Source organism: Lynx rufus, unplaced genomic scaffold, assembly GCF_022079265.1.
Source record: "Lynx rufus isolate CCGP_SWC_20201006 ecotype Redwood Valley unplaced genomic scaffold, mLynRuf1.p SCAF_21, whole genome shotgun sequence".
Classification (NCBI taxonomy): Eukaryota; Metazoa; Chordata; class Mammalia; order Carnivora; family Felidae; genus Lynx; species Lynx rufus.
In genome coordinates this window covers 7332169-7348997 of record NW_025814836.1, presented here as the reverse complement: position 1 = coordinate 7348997, position 16829 = coordinate 7332169, and the positions used below count along the sequence as shown (strand labels likewise).

Sequence of the window (16829 nt, the reverse complement as noted above, 5' to 3'; positions counted from 1 at the left end):
AGGGGTCCTCACTCTTTGGGGTCCTGACTTTCTTCTCCCACTGCTTGGTCATCCTTCTACAACACAGTGACATTGCCATGCTCGTGTCTTACATCTTTCCCTTTGGGAGGTGATCTCACGTCACACGGACAAAGACTTCATGTGGCCTATAGAGTAGTGTCCACAGTCAGATGCAGAGAGGGCAGATACAACCTAGATGTGATAGAAGGTGAACACGCAAGGAAGGTAGACTGGCAGGTGTGGTGAATCTTCCGTGACCACCAGGCTCTCACCTCCCCATCCAGGGAAAACTGCCTTTTGTCCGACAGGACCTCATATTATGCTTTGATGGAAATGCTGTAAGCTTTACCTCCGATGGGAAGAAAATGAGAGCAGCTTTTCCCAAAGCTGTTTCGGTTTCTCATCCACCGGGAACAATGAGTGGGCAGGAAGAGCCCGTGACGGGTTGTGTCTTTAGGTCTCCAGGTCTCAGTCCAGCCTTAGTGAAAGTGTCATTTGGTTTTAGCGGTAATTGGAGTATTCTATGGCTCTAAGAGTTCCTGCTTTCTTTTTAAATTCAGTTTGCCAGTCCCCATTCAACTGCTGGCTTAGTTCTCTTTCCCTTGAGTCTTTCTTTCATAATGATTAGTCAAGATCAGAATGTTTGATCCCAAAATGATTCACCTTACCTGTCCAAGGGCGTTTTGATGTTTTGCATAGTTAGACTCATTTTTATCTTCATTTCTCACCCTGCCTCTAGGTGAGGCATATCTGTTCATTTGCTTTTTTATGCAATATTTGGCACATTCTAAAGATTATGTTCATTTTATATACCTACTTTGTGCCAGGCAATATCCTAGGTACCAGCAAGATAACCGAACAAAAGGATCCTTATACCTATGAAGTGTACATTCTGGTGGAATATTTACGTACTTTTTCTATGTAAATTAGAAACATAACGTAAACTTTTTTTTTTTTTTTTTTTTCGCCTTGTTGCATCTGAGAGAGCAATGGGTCACCAACAGCTCTACCAGAGCCATCTGAGGAAAGAGGAAATTTGGCCAGGGTTCTCACCTTGCCACATCTGCTCACACCAGTACTGTGTGATCTGGCAATATGGCCTCAGTATGTGCCGCCAGTGTTTCCATCAGTTCTCAAAGGATATAGGCTACATTAAGTTGGACTAAGTGAATCCCCTTGAATGGGTCATCCAAGATACCTACCTACCTTAATGCCAACTCATTGTACATAAAATAAAAATACTTCAATTATGAAAAACAACACATTGGAGAAACCACTCTTTCTCTAAAAACACAAAACGGGGGCACTGGCTGGCTCAGAGCCTGGGACTCTTGATCTCAAGGTTGTAAATTTGAGCCCCATATTGGGTGTAGATTACTTTAAAAAAATAAAGTCTTTAAAAACACAAAACGGTACTCAGTGGTGCTCTTCATCTACTTCACGTATGTTAAAGAAGTGAGAAAACCAGGGTGCCTGGTGGCTCAGTCCATTGAGCATCCAACTTGATTTCAGCTCAGGACATGATCCCAGGGTCATGGAATTGAACCCTGTGTTGGGCTCTGTGCTGAGTGTGGAGCCTGCTGAAGATTCTCTTTCCCTTCTACTCTCTCTCTAAAATAAAAGTTAAACCATGGTTCTGAGTTGTGTTCATCGTTCCTTTACATTTGTATATGTTTGACCATATATATCTCTTCATGCATTGTTTACTTCACTAGTACTTGAATTTTATGAAAATCAGACACTCATCTGTGGCTTGCTTTTTCACTGTTGATTTCCCTCATTCATCCATTCATTTACAGCGCTGCACAGTATATGCATCTACCACAATTTTATTTACCCAGTCACATGAAGACATTTGTTTCATTTTATGCTATTAGGAACAATGCTGTTTTGAACCTTCTGTTCCCACACAGTGTTGCTCTTGTGCTCTAGCCTCTACTGTCCTTTAGAATCGCAGGGTAGAAAGTGCAAAAGACTTGCTTTTGAAAGTTGCTTTTGAAAGTAGTTGTACAAACTTGGACTTACTTGTATCTTTGTCAGAGGTTATATTGGCAGAGTTTAAAAAATATTTTGCCTTTCTGCTGTGTACACCTCTGTGGTCTTCATTTATGTTTCCCTGCTAATGAGAGGGAGCATTTTTGTTGTTCTCTGTATCATTTTTATGTTTTAAAGTTAACAGCAAAATTCTAGTAAATTTAGTTTCATTTGCTTTACTATTTTGTTTTTTTCTGAACAGTTTGAGAGGAAGTTAGAGACATCATGGCCCTTTCACCTAAATGCCTCAGTATGCATTTCCTAAGAATATTCAATAACCGGGGTGTCTGGCTGGGTCAGTCGGTAGAACTCGTGACTCAATCTCATGGTCATGAGATCAAGCCCAACAATGGGCACAGAGCATACTTAAAGATCATAATTTAGGGGATCGTGGGTGGCTCAGTCAGTTGAACATCCAACTTTGGCTCAGGTCATGATCTCACAGTATGTGAGTTAGAGCCCTGCACTGGGCTCGCTGCATCAGCGTGGAGTCTGCTTAGGATCCTCTGTCCCCTTTCTCTCTGACCGTCTCTAGCTCATGCACGTGCACATGTGCTCTCTCTCAAAAATAAACATTTTAAATAATAATAATTAAAAAGAACATTCACTAATGTATAACCACACTATAATTATCAAAGTCAGGAAATTTAACATCAATACAATGCTAGTAATCCACAGTCCATATTCAGATATTATCACTTGTCCCAATAATGTACGTTCTAACTCTTTCCCCCCAGTCCAGGATCAGGTAACCAAGATTCCTCACTGCATGTAGCTGTCATGTCTGTTTAGTTTCCAGTTCCTGAGCTTTCTTTGCCTTTCTTGAATGACGTTTTTGAGGTATACAAGCCAGTTATATAGACTGTCCCTCAAAATTGAATTTGTCTGTTTTCTCAGGATTAGATTTCAGGTTATGCACTTTTGGCAGGAAGGCCATAGCAGAGGTGTGTCTTTAATACCTCATATACAGAGGTTCGAGATAATCGGTTTGTCGCTTTGAAGCTGGAGATGAAAACATTTTGAGTTTGTTACAGTGAGGGCCACCAGGTTCTGAGTTCTGATAGGTTCCCATTATTCTCTGAGCACTTCCTCATTTTCTGGTGCTACTAAATGTTCCAGGCATATCCTGTCTTTTCCCTGGAATTGGTCATTTTCCCATAGAACGCTGGTTCCTTTTAGTGGAGACTGGTATTTTAAAACAAAGATGAGCAAAATAAGCGTGCTCATTGCTACTATTGCTACTAGGCCCACTCACCAGAGCTAGGAAATTATGGTTGTGTGTGTGTGTGGATTCCGCACATGAATGCATGCCCAAACCTCTCATTCTGATTGAATGTCCCTGCAGATTATATTCTAGTATTCACTCTTTCCACATCTGTAATGCCTTTTCCAACAGTGAGAAATCTTGCTCCCATTGTCTTCAATATATGTATTCATTTACTCAAGGCTAGAATATGCAAGTGGTTTCAGAATTAGTGAATTTATACCACCGAGAAGAGGAAAAAACATGTGTTCTACAGTTGTTAACTATAGTGTTCTGTATTTCAATTAGTCCAAAGCTTTAATATTTTTGTTCAGTTATCCTTACTGATTTTTTTTGTCTAGTTATAAAATTAGAGAAACATTTTTAAAAAACATATAAAATCTCTATGATTGTGGATTTTCTATTTCTTCCTTTAATTGTGTCATTTTTTGCTTCATGTATTTTGAAGCCCTACCATCAGGTACATACTCATTTATGATTTTTATGTCTTTCTCATGAGTGTTGACCTTTTTTTTTAAAGCATCTTTTCTTTTTTTATTAAAAAAAATTTTGTTTTTAATGTTTATTTATTTTTGAGAGAAAGAGACAGAGTACAAGCAGGGGAGGGGCAGAGCGAGAGAGAGACACAGAATCCGAAGCAGGCTCCAGGCTCTGAGCTGTCAGCACAGAGCCCGAAGCAGGGCTTGAACCCACAAACCACGAGATCATGACCTGAGCCGAAGTCAGCTGCTTTACTGACTGAGCCACCCAGGTGCCCCATCTTTTTTTTTTTTTTTATGTTTACTTATTTTTGAAAGAGAGAGAGACAGAGTATAAGTGGGGGAGGAGCAGAGAGAGAGAGTGAGACACAGAATCCAAAGCAGGCTTCAGGTTCTGAGCTGTCAGTACAGAGCCCATCGTCGGGTTCAAACTCACAAACCGTGGGATCATGACCTCAGCTGAGGCACCCCATGAGTTGACCCTTTTGACTATAAAATGACCTCTTTTTTTCTGGTAATACTCCTTTCTTTTTTTTTTTTCTTTTTTAAGGTTTTTTTTAAACTTTTTTTTTAACGTTTATTTATTTTTGAGAGGGGGAGAAAGAGAGAGAGCATGAGCAGGGGAGGGGCAGAGAGAGGGAGACACAGAATCCGAAGTAGGCTCCAGGCTCTGAGCTGTCAGCACAGAACCTGAAACCGGGCTTGAACTCAGGAACCACAAGATCGTGACCTGAGCCAAAGTTGGACACTTAACTGAGTCACCGAGACACCCCTAGTAATACTCTCTGTCTTGAAGTCTACTTTCAGTATAATACTATGGCTCTTTTGATTATTGTTTGAATAATATATCTTTTTCTATTCTCTTACTTTCCAATTACCTGGGTCTCTTATATGTCATATAGTTAGGAATTGCTTTTTGAGTGTAATCTGACAAGTCCTATCTTTAAATTGGAGCTTTTAGTCCATGCACATTTAATGTAATTATTGGTTTGGTTTTATTTGGTTTTACCATTTTGCTATTTATTTTCTTTTTGTCTCTTTTTTTTTTTTTAACATTTATTCATTTTTGAGAGACAGAGTGTGAGTGGGGGAGGGGCAGAGAGAGAGGGAGACACAGAATCTGAAGCAGGCTCCAGGCTCTGAGCTGTCAGCACAGAACCTGAAATGGGGCTTGAACTCAGGAACCACAAGATCGTGACCTGAGCCAAAGTTGGACTTTTCACCAGCTGAACCACCTAGGCACCCCTCTCTTTGTCTCTCCTAATTTTATTGTCTCTTCCTCTTTTTCTACTTTTTAAATCAAATATGTTAATATTCTATTTGAATTTCTCCCTTAATGTATTAACTCTACATTGCATTAATTTCAGTTGTTTAGGAATTACAGTATGCATCCTTGACTTAAAACAGTCTACTTAGAGGGGCCCCTGGGTGGCTCAATTGATTGGGGAGCCGACTTTGGCTCAGGTTATAATCTCACAGCTAGTAAGTTCGAGCCCTGAGTCGAACTCTGTGCTGACAGCTCGGAGCCTGGAGCCTGCTTCAGATTCTGTGTCTCCCTCTCTCTCTGCCCCTCCCCTACTTGCACTCAGTCTCTCTCTGTCTCTCAAAAATAAATAAAAATTTAAAAAAGTTTAAAAACAGTCTACTTAGAGTTAGTATTTTACCACTTCATATAAAATGTAAGACTATTGCAGCAATATAGTTACATTTGCACTCTCATCCTTTTTGCTATTGTTGTAATCTATAATTCATCTAGGTATGTCAAAATCCTACAATGGATTGTTATTGTTTTTGCTACTGGCCCTCCAATTTCAGACTACTTTTGGTCATTCTCCAATGTTTTCAAATAGGCTTTGGTGTTTTACACTTTGCAGTTGCTTATAATTTGTTTAAAATTGTCACCAAACATTTGTTTCTGTAATTTTTATATTGTTTATAATTTTTACATTGTTCATACTTGTGATATGCAGTATTTTAGCCCAGTAAAATATAAGCTACACAGCCATTGCTAGAAATAGAAATGGCCATTATTAGAAAGTTCTTAATTTAACTATAGCCATATTTATCAATCTCTTACTTTACAGTAGCAGTTTTTCTCTTATTTAAGGAATCCTATAATACCTTCAAGATAATAAAATGATCTCTTCTTCAGGCATATCTCATGTTAACTGCCCTTCACTTTATTGTACTTCGCAGATACTGTGTTTTTACAAATTCAAGGTTTGTGGCAGCCTTGTGTCAAGCAAGTCTATAGCATTTGCTCATTTCACGTCTCTGGATCACATTTTGGTAACTTTCACAATATTTCAAACTTTTTCATTATTGTATTTGTTATGGTGATCTCTGATCAGTGATTATGACTCCCTGAAAGATCAGATGATGGTTAGCATTTTTTAAAAATAAAGTATTTCTTAATGTTTATTTATTTTGAGAGAGAGAGAGTGCAAGTGAGGAAGAGGCAGAGAGAGGGACAGAGAGAATCTGAACAGGCTCCACACTGTCAACACAAAGCTTGACACAGGGCTCGATCTCATGAACCGTGAGACCATGACCTGAACCCGAAATGAAGAATCAGATGCTTAACCGACTGAGCCACCCATGCCCCAGCAGTAAAGTATTTTTAAATTAAGGTATTACATGTTTTTTTAATACATAATGTTCTTTCACACTTAATGAACTGCAGTGTAGTGTAAACATAATTTTTATATGCATCAAGGAACAAAAAAATTCATTTCATTTGCTTTATTGTGATATTCACTTTATTTTGGTGGTCTGGAACCCAACCCATATCTCTGAAAAATGCCTGTATTCCAAAAGTTTTGAAGCTTTGCTTTTTACAATTGTTACTTTAATCTATTTAGCCTTAAGCTGTGTATTTATTTGGTGTGAGGTAGGGATCCAGTTTCATTTTTCCACATAGGTAACCTGTTCTCAAAAATCATTTATTGACTAGTCAGATTTTCCTCAGTACCCTACAGCATTTACTGTGTTGAGTACTGGATTTATTGCATTCCCATAAATACTTTGGGATTTTGTTGTGCTGTGCTATTTCATTACTTGGCCAACCCCTTCACTTGCAGCCTGTATCCTATCCCCTCACTTACCTAAGAATATTCCTCCAGCAAGTCTTCTCTCTCCTGCTTCATATTTTACTCTACCTGAGTATTCCTATCAGCATATAAGCACATTGTTATTTTTCCATATTAAATAAACAAAACTCAACCTCACTTCCCCCCTTAGCTTTGGCTATACCTCGCTGCTCTCCTTCAGTACGAAACCTCTACATTTACTGTTGTTGGAGAGGAAAAACGTTTCCTCTGCCCTCTTAGGTTTATTGTCTGGGGGCCTGTGAATTCACCTGACAAAAGAAGATTGGAAAGAAAAATTATGGGAGCTTACAAAAGAAGTAGCTTGATAAATGGTTAAAGGTAGTAGGGGAAAAAAAGAGGGGTAGAAAAAGCCTTTGGGGGAAGAGCACCTGGGTTTCTAGAAGAACAAATGGGAGATAAGAAAGTTTGTGATAATGCTTGTTCATGCAGGTGTGGGTTTTTTTCCATCTCCATGGCCATAAGATTCCCCTGGAGAGAGAATTTATCGTAGATATATTCTAGGTCTCCTTCCTGGTAATGAAAGTCCACCCTCATCTACCCCTCAAAGAGGGAATTTATGGCAGCCTTACTTCCTAGAAGTCTCTTGTAGTCAGATAAGGGAAGCTCCAAGAAGGCTTCTTTCTGTATCCGCTGATGCCTTCAGCTTAAAATAATCTTCATACCAGCTCTGGGGTTCTGAATGGGTTCCTGCATTGTCTCCAATTCCTGTCTCCCCTTTCTTTCCTGAATCCTATTCAATCATTTCACTGTTCCACAATAGCTTTTGTCAAAGTTACCAAATGACTTCCACATTGCTAGATGTAATGGTTGTTCTCAACATTCATCTTACTTCCACTCTAGGTGCATCTGATATCCCCCAATCCTCAACACACATGATTCACTTGGTTTTCTGGATGCCAAGTGTTTTCCTTCTTCCTCACTGGTAACTTCTCAGACTCCTTTGCTGGCACTCTCATCTCCCCTCTTTTTATTGTAGTGTTAGGTCTTCCTGAACTTTTATAGATTTTTTAAAAAAGTTTATTTATTTATTTTGTGAGAGAGAGGGAGGGGTAGAGAGAGAGAGAGAGGGAGAGAGAGACTCCCAAGCAGGCTCTGTGCTATCATTGAGGAGCCCAATGAAGGGCTCAAACTCACAAACTGTAAGATCACGACCTGAGCAGAAACAAAGAGTCAACAGCTTAACCAACTGCGTCATCCAGGCGCCCCAAGTCTTCCTGACCTTTTAATTCTCTATTTGTAGTCACTCCTTGGTGCCATATATTAATACTGTATAAATCCTGATGACTCCCAAATTTTTATTTCCTGATCTTATTTCATTAATACATTCATGTGTCTTTTCATCCACAACAATGTCTAACTGGCATTTCAAACTTACATGTTGCCATGGTCTGAACATTTGGGTCTGCCCTTCCTCTTTTTTTTTTTTTTATGTTTATTTTTGAGAGAGACAGAGAACGTGAGCGGGGGAGGGGCAAAGAGAGAGACAGACACAGAATCCGAAGCAGGCTCCAGGCTCTGAGCTGTCAGCACAGAGCTGGATGTGGGGCTCAAACCCACGAACCATGAGATCACGACCCGAGCCGAAGTCAGACACTTAACTGACTGAGCCACCCAGGCACCCCTGCCTGGGGTGAAGAGGAAGCCTCTTCTACCCCAAATTCATGTTGAAATGCCAAACCCCAGTGTAATGGTATTAGGATATGGGGCCTTTGGGAAGTGATTGTGTCATGAGAGTAGAAACCTCATGTATAGGATTAGTGATCTTATAAAACAGGCTCTACAGGGCTCCCTAACCCCTTACACCATGTGAGGATAAAACAAGAAGCCTGGGATCCAGAAGAAGCACTTGATTGTGTTGGCACCGTGATCTTGGACTTCTAGCCAATAGAAATGTGAATAATAAATTTCTATTATTTATAAGCCATCCAGTCTGTAAGTGGCCTGAATGGACTAAGACACATGTCCAAATCTAAACTCTTGATTTATTCCCTTCCATCCTTCTAGTTGATAGAACAGTTTTTTCCTTCCCTCATACCTTAACATCCTGTACCATGAACAAATTGTTCATTGGTTATACCTACTAAATGTATCCAGAATCTTGCTATTTCTTATCAACTGCAACACTAGCACTCTGACCCGAGCCACTATCATCTCTCCTGGGATTACGTCATTAGCTTTCTGTGTTCCCTGCTTCCACTCCTGCTTTCAGTCCCTGCTCCCCAACATCTTTGCTTAACACAACATGCAGAATGGTTCCTCTATATTACTCAAAGTAAATGCTAATATCCATATGTCCAGCAAGCCCTTTTATTAAAGGTCAGCAGACTATAGCCAGAGGCCAAATCTGGTCAGCTACTTATAAATAAAGTTTTATTGGAACACAGCCACACACTCTTATGTTATGTATTGTCTATGCCTGCTTTCACACTACAACAGCAGTGTGACCAGAGATCCTATGGCCAACAAAGCCTAAAATATTTACTACCTGGCCCTTTACAGAAAATGTTTGTTACCCTACATGATCTGCCCTCTCTCTGCTACCTATCTCACTTCACTTCTGCTCCAGTGAGTTGTCTTGGCCTTCTTGGTGTTTTTGTTAGGCAAGCTTCTACCTCAGGGAGAGGCTGTTGCTGTTTCATCTGCCTACAATTCTCTTCTCTCAAGTATTCACTGCCTTACTTCCTTCAAGTCTGCTCAAAGATTACCTTTTCTGTGGAGCCTTTCCTTACCACTCTTTCATACTGTAATTCTCATCTCCGTCCTCACCCTGATGTTCCCAGTTTTTTCTTCGAAGTTCTTCTCCTTAATTCTCTACATTATTTATTGTTTTGTCTTTCTTCACCAGAATATATTCTCCATGAAGGCAGGGGATTCCCCCCACCCTCTATTCCTCATTTCTGTTTGCTGCCATATTTTGAGCATCAAGAACATGAGGTAGACACTTAATACATATTTGTTGGTGAATTCCCTATTCATGTTCCTTTTCTCTTTGACTTGTTCATTTATCCATATTCATTCGATATGTATTTACAGAGTAATTACACGGTGCTGACCACTGTGGAGAGCACTGGTAAAGGACCACACTGGTAAAGTGGTCCCTGTACTCAGAAATTTCTGCTTACATTCTGGGTCATTCATGGGGATGCTGGAACCAGCTGGTAACCGTGCTGAAGAGCTGAGTGATACACTTTATCTTTCAGTTACCAATTTCTGTTGTTAAATATCTAATTTTTTTTCAAAAAATTTTAACATTTATTTATTATTAAGAGATAGAGACAGAGCATGAGCATGGGAGGGGCAAAGAGAGGGGGAGACACAGAATCCGAAGCAGGCTCCAGGCTCAGAGCTGTCAGCACAGAGTCCAACACGGGGCTCAAACCCACGAGCCTCGAGATCATGGCCTGAGCCGAAGTCGGATGCTTAACCGACTGAGCCACTCAGGCGCCCCGTTAAATATCTGTTATTATACATTTAACTGCATGGCTTCACAATTAAACCATATGAAAAACGGAAGTAATGAACACCCCCAATTCACTGCTCCCTAACGACTTGACTTCGTTTTATTGTTCCTTTGCTCTGGAGGTTATTCACATCTAGCAAGGCAGCGAGCAGCTCATCTTTGGGAATGCCCAGCTACTGAGCCCACAGCGCGAACTCGCGGGCGCCCGGTCGGTGGAGCCCCCGTGTGCATCTGCTCCCAGCAAGCCCCTTCTGACGCTGAGCGCGGCCCCCACGGGCAACCTTCCCAACGACTGAGGCCAGGGGCTCCCTCCGAGTGCACGTGCAGGGGTCTCCAGGCGTGGAGAGTGGAGGTTCCCGGACCTCCCTGCACCGCTCGGCTGGACTCGGTCACTCTGGATGGAAGGAGCCTTTAACCTGGAAGGAAAGAGGGATCGATCACTCGGGCCTCCACTTGCCGAGCCTATGGCGAGCCGAGATGCGGGGATCGGCTGGGAATGCCTGGGCGCGCGGAGCCCGGTGGGAGGAGTGGGGTGGCCGGCCGGGGTCGCCGGCAGGCCGGCGCGCGGGAGGGGAGTCCGCGGGCGACTAGGGGCGGCGGGGAGGGAGGGTGAAAGAGGGCGACAGGGCGGGCACCTTGGCGGAGCCCAGGTGCGCGTCCCACGTGCGCGCACGCGGCCCCAGTGGGATCGTCCTCCCCCGAGCCTCAGAGGTGCGGTGGCCATAGCTGCACGGGGGACCCATGCGTATTGACAGATGTCTGTGACTTGGAGTGGGGGGGGGGGGGTGGGGTGGCGGATGAGTTTCTCCGTGCAGGGCAGTGAGGCCGGAATGACTCCGGGGATCGGGCAGACAGGCATTCTCTGGCCCGGAAAAAGCCACTGATGCAGTAGTTTTCAAAGGGGGATCTGGAATAGTCAAATTTTCCCCTTTAAAAAATGGGTAATTTTAGATCTTAAGTCTGAGAAAATATCCCTGCGGAGCCTACTGCCGTCATTTTATGGGTAAGGGTCACACGGAGATTGCGTGTAGAGTTGGAGTAGAGCCTTGGGTCTTCTGTCCCAAGCCCAGGATTTTCCTTATCTCAAGGGATACTGCTTGATAAACGTTTTACTGTTTTCCACTCTGTTGTTGAATTCATTAAAGTGTTTTTAATCCACATGTGTTTTATTTTGTAGGAAGAAGAAATTGACTAAATGAAAAACATGAAGCCAAATAGAATCCCCCTTTGTATTGTTTCAAGACAGGGAAGTAAAAGTAAACCATTGTTGTCTTTTTCCAGTGATATCCTGGGTTTTATTACTGGAAACACCCAGTTTTTCTAACACTCATGATGTCAGAAGGGAAAGCTCCTGCGAAGAAAAGACCTCGTAGAAGTTTATCAGCCAGTAAAACTAAAACAAAAGAATGTAACTCTATTATTTCATTTTTTAACAATGCACCACCTGCTAAGCTTGCCTGCCCTGTTTGTAGTAAAATGGTGCAGAGATATGACTTAAACCGGCATCTTGATGAAAAGTGTGCTAACAATGATGACATCACTCCAGTTGATCAGAGGCATGTTGACTTAACAAATTCACATGTGCCTACAGTAGATTTAACCAATATTGTCTTAGAAGATGTAACGCCAGGAAAGTTGTCACCATCAAAGATAAGTTTAACCCCTGACCAAAGTGATTCAGCAAAAATGGGCGTAAAACAGCAGACCAGCCCCTACTTTAAAAATAATGATGATTTGGGGTGCAAAAATCAAGATAAGCTGAGACATCATAATGTGAAAGTCATTAGTTTGGGAAGCCTGTCATCTAAATTGTCCAGAAGATACACAGAGGCTAAAAGAGCAATAGATAAGAATGAGGAATTTGCCAATAAGAGTCCACAGAGTTCCTCATCCACAATGGTTAAGACCCTGGTTGATAACTGTTCAGAGACTGAGGACAAGGATCAAATTTTGGAGAACAGTTCTCAAAAGGAAAATGTGTTTGCCTGTGATTCTCTTAAGGAGCAGAGTACACCTGAACATACTGTAGAAGGCACAAAAATAATGGAAGCTGAAAGCCAAAAGGCTACCCAGGAATATGAGAGATCACCCCTTGGCCCTGCCTTCTCAGATAATGCTGCTATGTTATTTTCACCAGATTTAACTCTTGGGAATACATTGAAGTCTACTTCAGAGCACAGTCTTGCAAAGTGGGAGAGCATCAAAGGAGTAGATAATCAAGATGTTGAAAAATGTGAGGCAAGTAGTTGTGAAGAAGTGAAAGTGACTGTTGCTTCAGAAACTAAAACACAGTTGTCAAATTGGGAGGCAAAGTCTGATAGTTCTACACATGATGATTCTAAAGGGCATAACATCCAGGACCTTTCTCCAGAAGGTGACAGTGACTTAAAGAATGAAATCACTTGCGGAATTCCTTTGGAGCAGGGGTCAAGCTGTGATGTTCCTGGTAAAACAATTACAGTACCACCAAGTCATCCTTACTACCTTCGGAGTTTCCTCGTGGTGCTGAGAGCTGTATTTGAGAATGAAGAAGATAGGATGCTCTTTGATGAACATGAGAGGGGAATTGTAACTAAATTTTATCAATTATCAGGTATCTCAAGCTCGTGTGCTTTCAAGTTTTTGTTTTCCATTTGCTGGCCTGATTTGGGCAGTAACCTAATGACCACAAGGAGTCAGTGTGGTTCTGTGAGTCCTCTGGGAATGCTCCTGGGAATCAGCCAGCCACAAGGTTTAAGAAGAACATGCATGAAAAAGAGATTTTGTGTCCGGTGATGTCTGCTTCTGCAGTATCATCCTTACAAGCTGTAATTTGGTTATAATGGAAGCATCTGTTTTTCCTTTATATGTATATATGATGGTAATAAAACAGCCTTTTCCAGGTTAAAAAAAATACCTTTGTGACTTAGAAAAGTATACTTTGCTTTTGAGCATGTAATCAAGCTTAATTTAGGTTGTTTTATTGTTTTTACACACCATTTTCTCAAAACTGAAGTAAAATACAGGAAAGAACAAACCAAAGTATATTAAGGCTTATTTTTTCCTTCAATTTTAGTTTTTTGACTCTGCCTTTTAAGGTCAGCGTGTGGAGGAATTGGAAACTTTCAGGCTAAATTGGTGCATTTAAAAATAATGGTCTATGCCTCAGTTCCTTGGCAGCCAGTGGTGGCTCTGAGCCGATAGTGCACATTTGGAGCAAAAGCCACCCTTGTTGCATTGCTAATCCAAAGGGCCATGATGGCTTTATGGAACTGAGTCCCTTCTGAGGTAGGAAACGCTTACTTGGGAGCTACACTGACCTCCCATAATTTGTAGTCAGGTTTGACTCTTCAGTAGAGTTAAAAAAAAAAATCTTAAACATTGCCAGGAATGTTCAAGAGAAGGGTTTTTGTTTTAAATGCACACAATGGAATTATGGTATTCTTAGTATTGCTTTGACATGCGAGTAATACTTCTCTAGGCACAGTTGCATTAATTATCCTCACAGCCTCCGTCTCTACTTATGCTGTCCTCACCAGAACATGGACATAAATGACACCACGTTGACTCTTCTGTCCATGGAAGTTACAGATCTTTAGTTGGGTGCTGGTTGTATTCATGTGAGCATTTGAGTAGTCCATGGCTCTGTGCTTCTGTATAATTGAGAAGTATGAATAGTTCCCTGAATGGAATTTCTGAAGATTCTTGTGTATGGCTCCCCACAGAGAATAATCTGCAGTGTCTCTGTGTGAAAATAAGTACTGCTAATTGAATTTTCCTCTTTAAAGAAAAAAAGGGGGTGGGGAGTTGAAGATTTAAGAAATACAGTTACACCATTTTAGAATTGGCAGAAATTTGAAGATAATCCAGATGACAGGAAAACTGACCAGGTTAATTAAATAACTTGGCTAAGATCACCAAGTTAGAGATGGCTGCCCTACCAATGCTAGACGAATTTTGAAAATCTTTTCAGATTATTTTCAGCCAACAATAGAATCGTTCATATTAAGCTGAAAGTGGAGAATAAAATAACTGGAATTCTGGGTAGGGCTTCTCTGATGGAGTAAAAATGTTGGTGGCTAGACAATGGGAAACCTGGTACTTAGAAGTTTTAAAATGGCCAATAACCATGACCAACTTTGGAGATTTTTTGTTGTTTATACACCAATCATCGAATGCCTCATCTTGTTTAATCTTTTCAGCAACATTGGGAAGATGGTGTTATTGCCCCATCCCACCCCCACTTTTTTAACAGAAGAGAAAATGGAGTCTCGGTAAGGTTCATAGATTTGTATAATTCAGAAGTGGCAGAGCTGGTCCCATCCTGGATATTCTTATTGTCCTATGGTGGCAGGCACACAGGACAAGGAGACATCTCCATGGGGACTTCTATATGAAATAAATTGTATCTTCCAAAGGAAGAAAAAGATGTTCTTGGGTGATCAGTTGAGTAAGCATAAGTGTATTTCTAATAGAATATGTTGTATTCAGTTTTAAAAAGTGAATGTTTGTATGTTGTTTTGAGAAGAGAGATAATTTTCATGACTTTTCTTGCAGCTAGTGGTCAGAAGTTATATGTAAGACTTTTTCAACGTAAATTTGGCTGGATTAAGATGAATAAATTGGAATATGAAGAGATTGCTCCTGACTTAACACCTGTGATTGGAGAACTGCAGCAAGCAGGCTTTCTGCAGACAGGTATGATTAGTCAAAGGAAATGTAAAATGAAAATATGACACGAATAACTAAGTTTCTGCAGAATGATGGTGATACCAGGATGGTGTCATCTCCTGGTTGGTGCCTGGTAAATAGTAATTTTTTTTTAATTGAATTTTTAACCTTAGGACAACAGATTATTCATGTTAAAGCCATTCTTAGCCTGTGTGAAGACCACTGTTGTTTTCTTGGCTGTTTCGTATTTAGGACGATAAAGTCCTCTCTGGATAGATAGGTGGCCGTGGGCCACTGAAGAAACTCATCCCTTCTCAGCTCTCACCTTCCAGCAAGAATCTGACTCATTCAGATGCCTTATCTTTGTAATAGAATAAAGCTGGTTTGCTTGAAGTTAATATTGCCTCTAAAAGCTTCATCTACCCCTACACGCACGCATATACAGCTCTTATAGTTTATAAGTTGATTGCCTCAGAAGTTCATTGACTTAGGCCTATGAGACTATTAGATAACTATGGTTGTCTTGTCAGTAGATTCATTAAGCACCTACATGTACTGAATGCAGTGTTGTACTGGAAACGTAGGTGGAGGAAGAATGTGAGTCTTCAGTAGTTGCTGACAGTGTAGACTGAAATAAGCAAATCAAGCCAAAGCCAGGTGGTTTCTGTGTGGTGGTTTGTAGTGGAGAGCAGTTAGTAAAGTGAGGTTAGGTGATGTGGCGGGCCTGGGGGAAGGCATAGATGCTCAGTGAAGAGGCTTGAACGTGAAGGATTAGGCAGTGGGACTCGGACCCCTGCTTGGAGCACTGCTTCCTACCTGTCAGTGCCATAGTGTCACCTGGGAGCTCCTGTCCCCACCTGGAGGATTTGATGCAGATTCATAAATCCACAAGTTTAACAGGCATGCCAGGTGACCACTGCAGGTGAGCCTTGACTTACCTTTAAACGACCTTTAGGCAACAAAACCAGAACCCCCGTGGCTCACTGTTGCACTCAGTCAAGTCCGAGTTTTGCCCTTGATCTGCACAACCCTGTGGGACCTGGCTCTGACTGCCCCTCCTGCTCTGTCATGGCCACAGAGCGCTCCTCGGTGTTCTTCAGCATGCTGAGTGCACTCCTCTTTCAGAGCCTTGTACTTGCTGCCACACGGCTCATTTCATCCAGCTGTGCTCTGTGTCACGTCATCAGACATTTGCCTGACCACTTGCTCCCTGCCATGTTTGCTTTGCCATAGCCAGTTTTATTTTCGTTATAACCGTTATCCCCACCTGACATACATACTTGCTTATTATGCTAGGAGCTGAGCTCCTTGTGGACCAGGACTTGTTTTGGTCATTGTAGTGTGCCCTGGGCCATAGAAGATTACTTGGCATGCAGTGTACACCCACTAAGTACTTGCTGAGTGGAGGAAAAAGGCACTGCCCTAAGCTGTAAATGCCTAGAAGGCAGATACCAGCCAAGTCTGATTCAGCTGCATCCTGGGTCTAGGGTGATGTCTGGGGCCTATAATAGCAGACATATCCATGTATGTTGAGTGAGTGAATCCATGAAGAGGCCTGTGGGGAGGGAGGAGAGCTGATGGTCAGCTTTGGGAGAGGTCCATTTGAAGGGTTTGTAATCCGAGAGCAAATATACCAGTGAGTTTTTAAGGAGAATGTGCAAGCTATAATGGCTATCCATATGTGTCTTTATTTTATTTTCCTTTGTTTTTTTAGTGAGAAATTCTATTAATTTATAACTGTTATGAGGTATCTATTTTCCATATTCTTTTTTTGTGTGTGTTTATTTATTTTGAGAGAGAGCATGTGTGCATACATGCAAGGGGTGGCAGGA

General features: G+C 41.5%; 2 protein-coding genes across 6 annotated transcripts in view; both read left to right on the top strand.

Annotated features, from left to right (window-relative positions):
• Positions 1–989: 989 nt before the first annotated feature.
• LOC124517202 (40S ribosomal protein S29-like) lies at positions 990–1297 on the top strand. Its single transcript, XM_047086495.1, has one exon. It carries the CDS (start codon positions 990–992, stop codon positions 1164–1166), a length of 177 nt encoding a protein of 58 aa, XP_046942451.1. The 3' UTR covers positions 1167–1297.
• Positions 1298–10963: 9666 nt separating this feature from the next.
• The window catches only part of FAN1 (FANCD2 and FANCI associated nuclease 1), a 41253-nt gene continuing 35387 nt past the window's right edge, over positions 10964–16829 (top strand). For 4 of the 5 annotated variants that reach the window (XR_006963426.1, XM_047086755.1, XM_047086757.1 and 1 more), the window contains exons 1-3: positions 10964–11058; positions 11525–12940; positions 14884–15024. Coding sequence is in view for 4 of the 5 variants with exons in the window: in XM_047086755.1 (XP_046942711.1) it covers positions 11677–12940; positions 14884–15024 (1405 nt within the window). In the remaining variant the exon portion in view is untranslated. Of the gene's footprint in view, positions 11059–11237; positions 11351–11524; positions 12941–14883; positions 15025–16829 lie in introns of those variants that run through there. The other variant, XM_047086756.1, reaches the window with a different exon arrangement.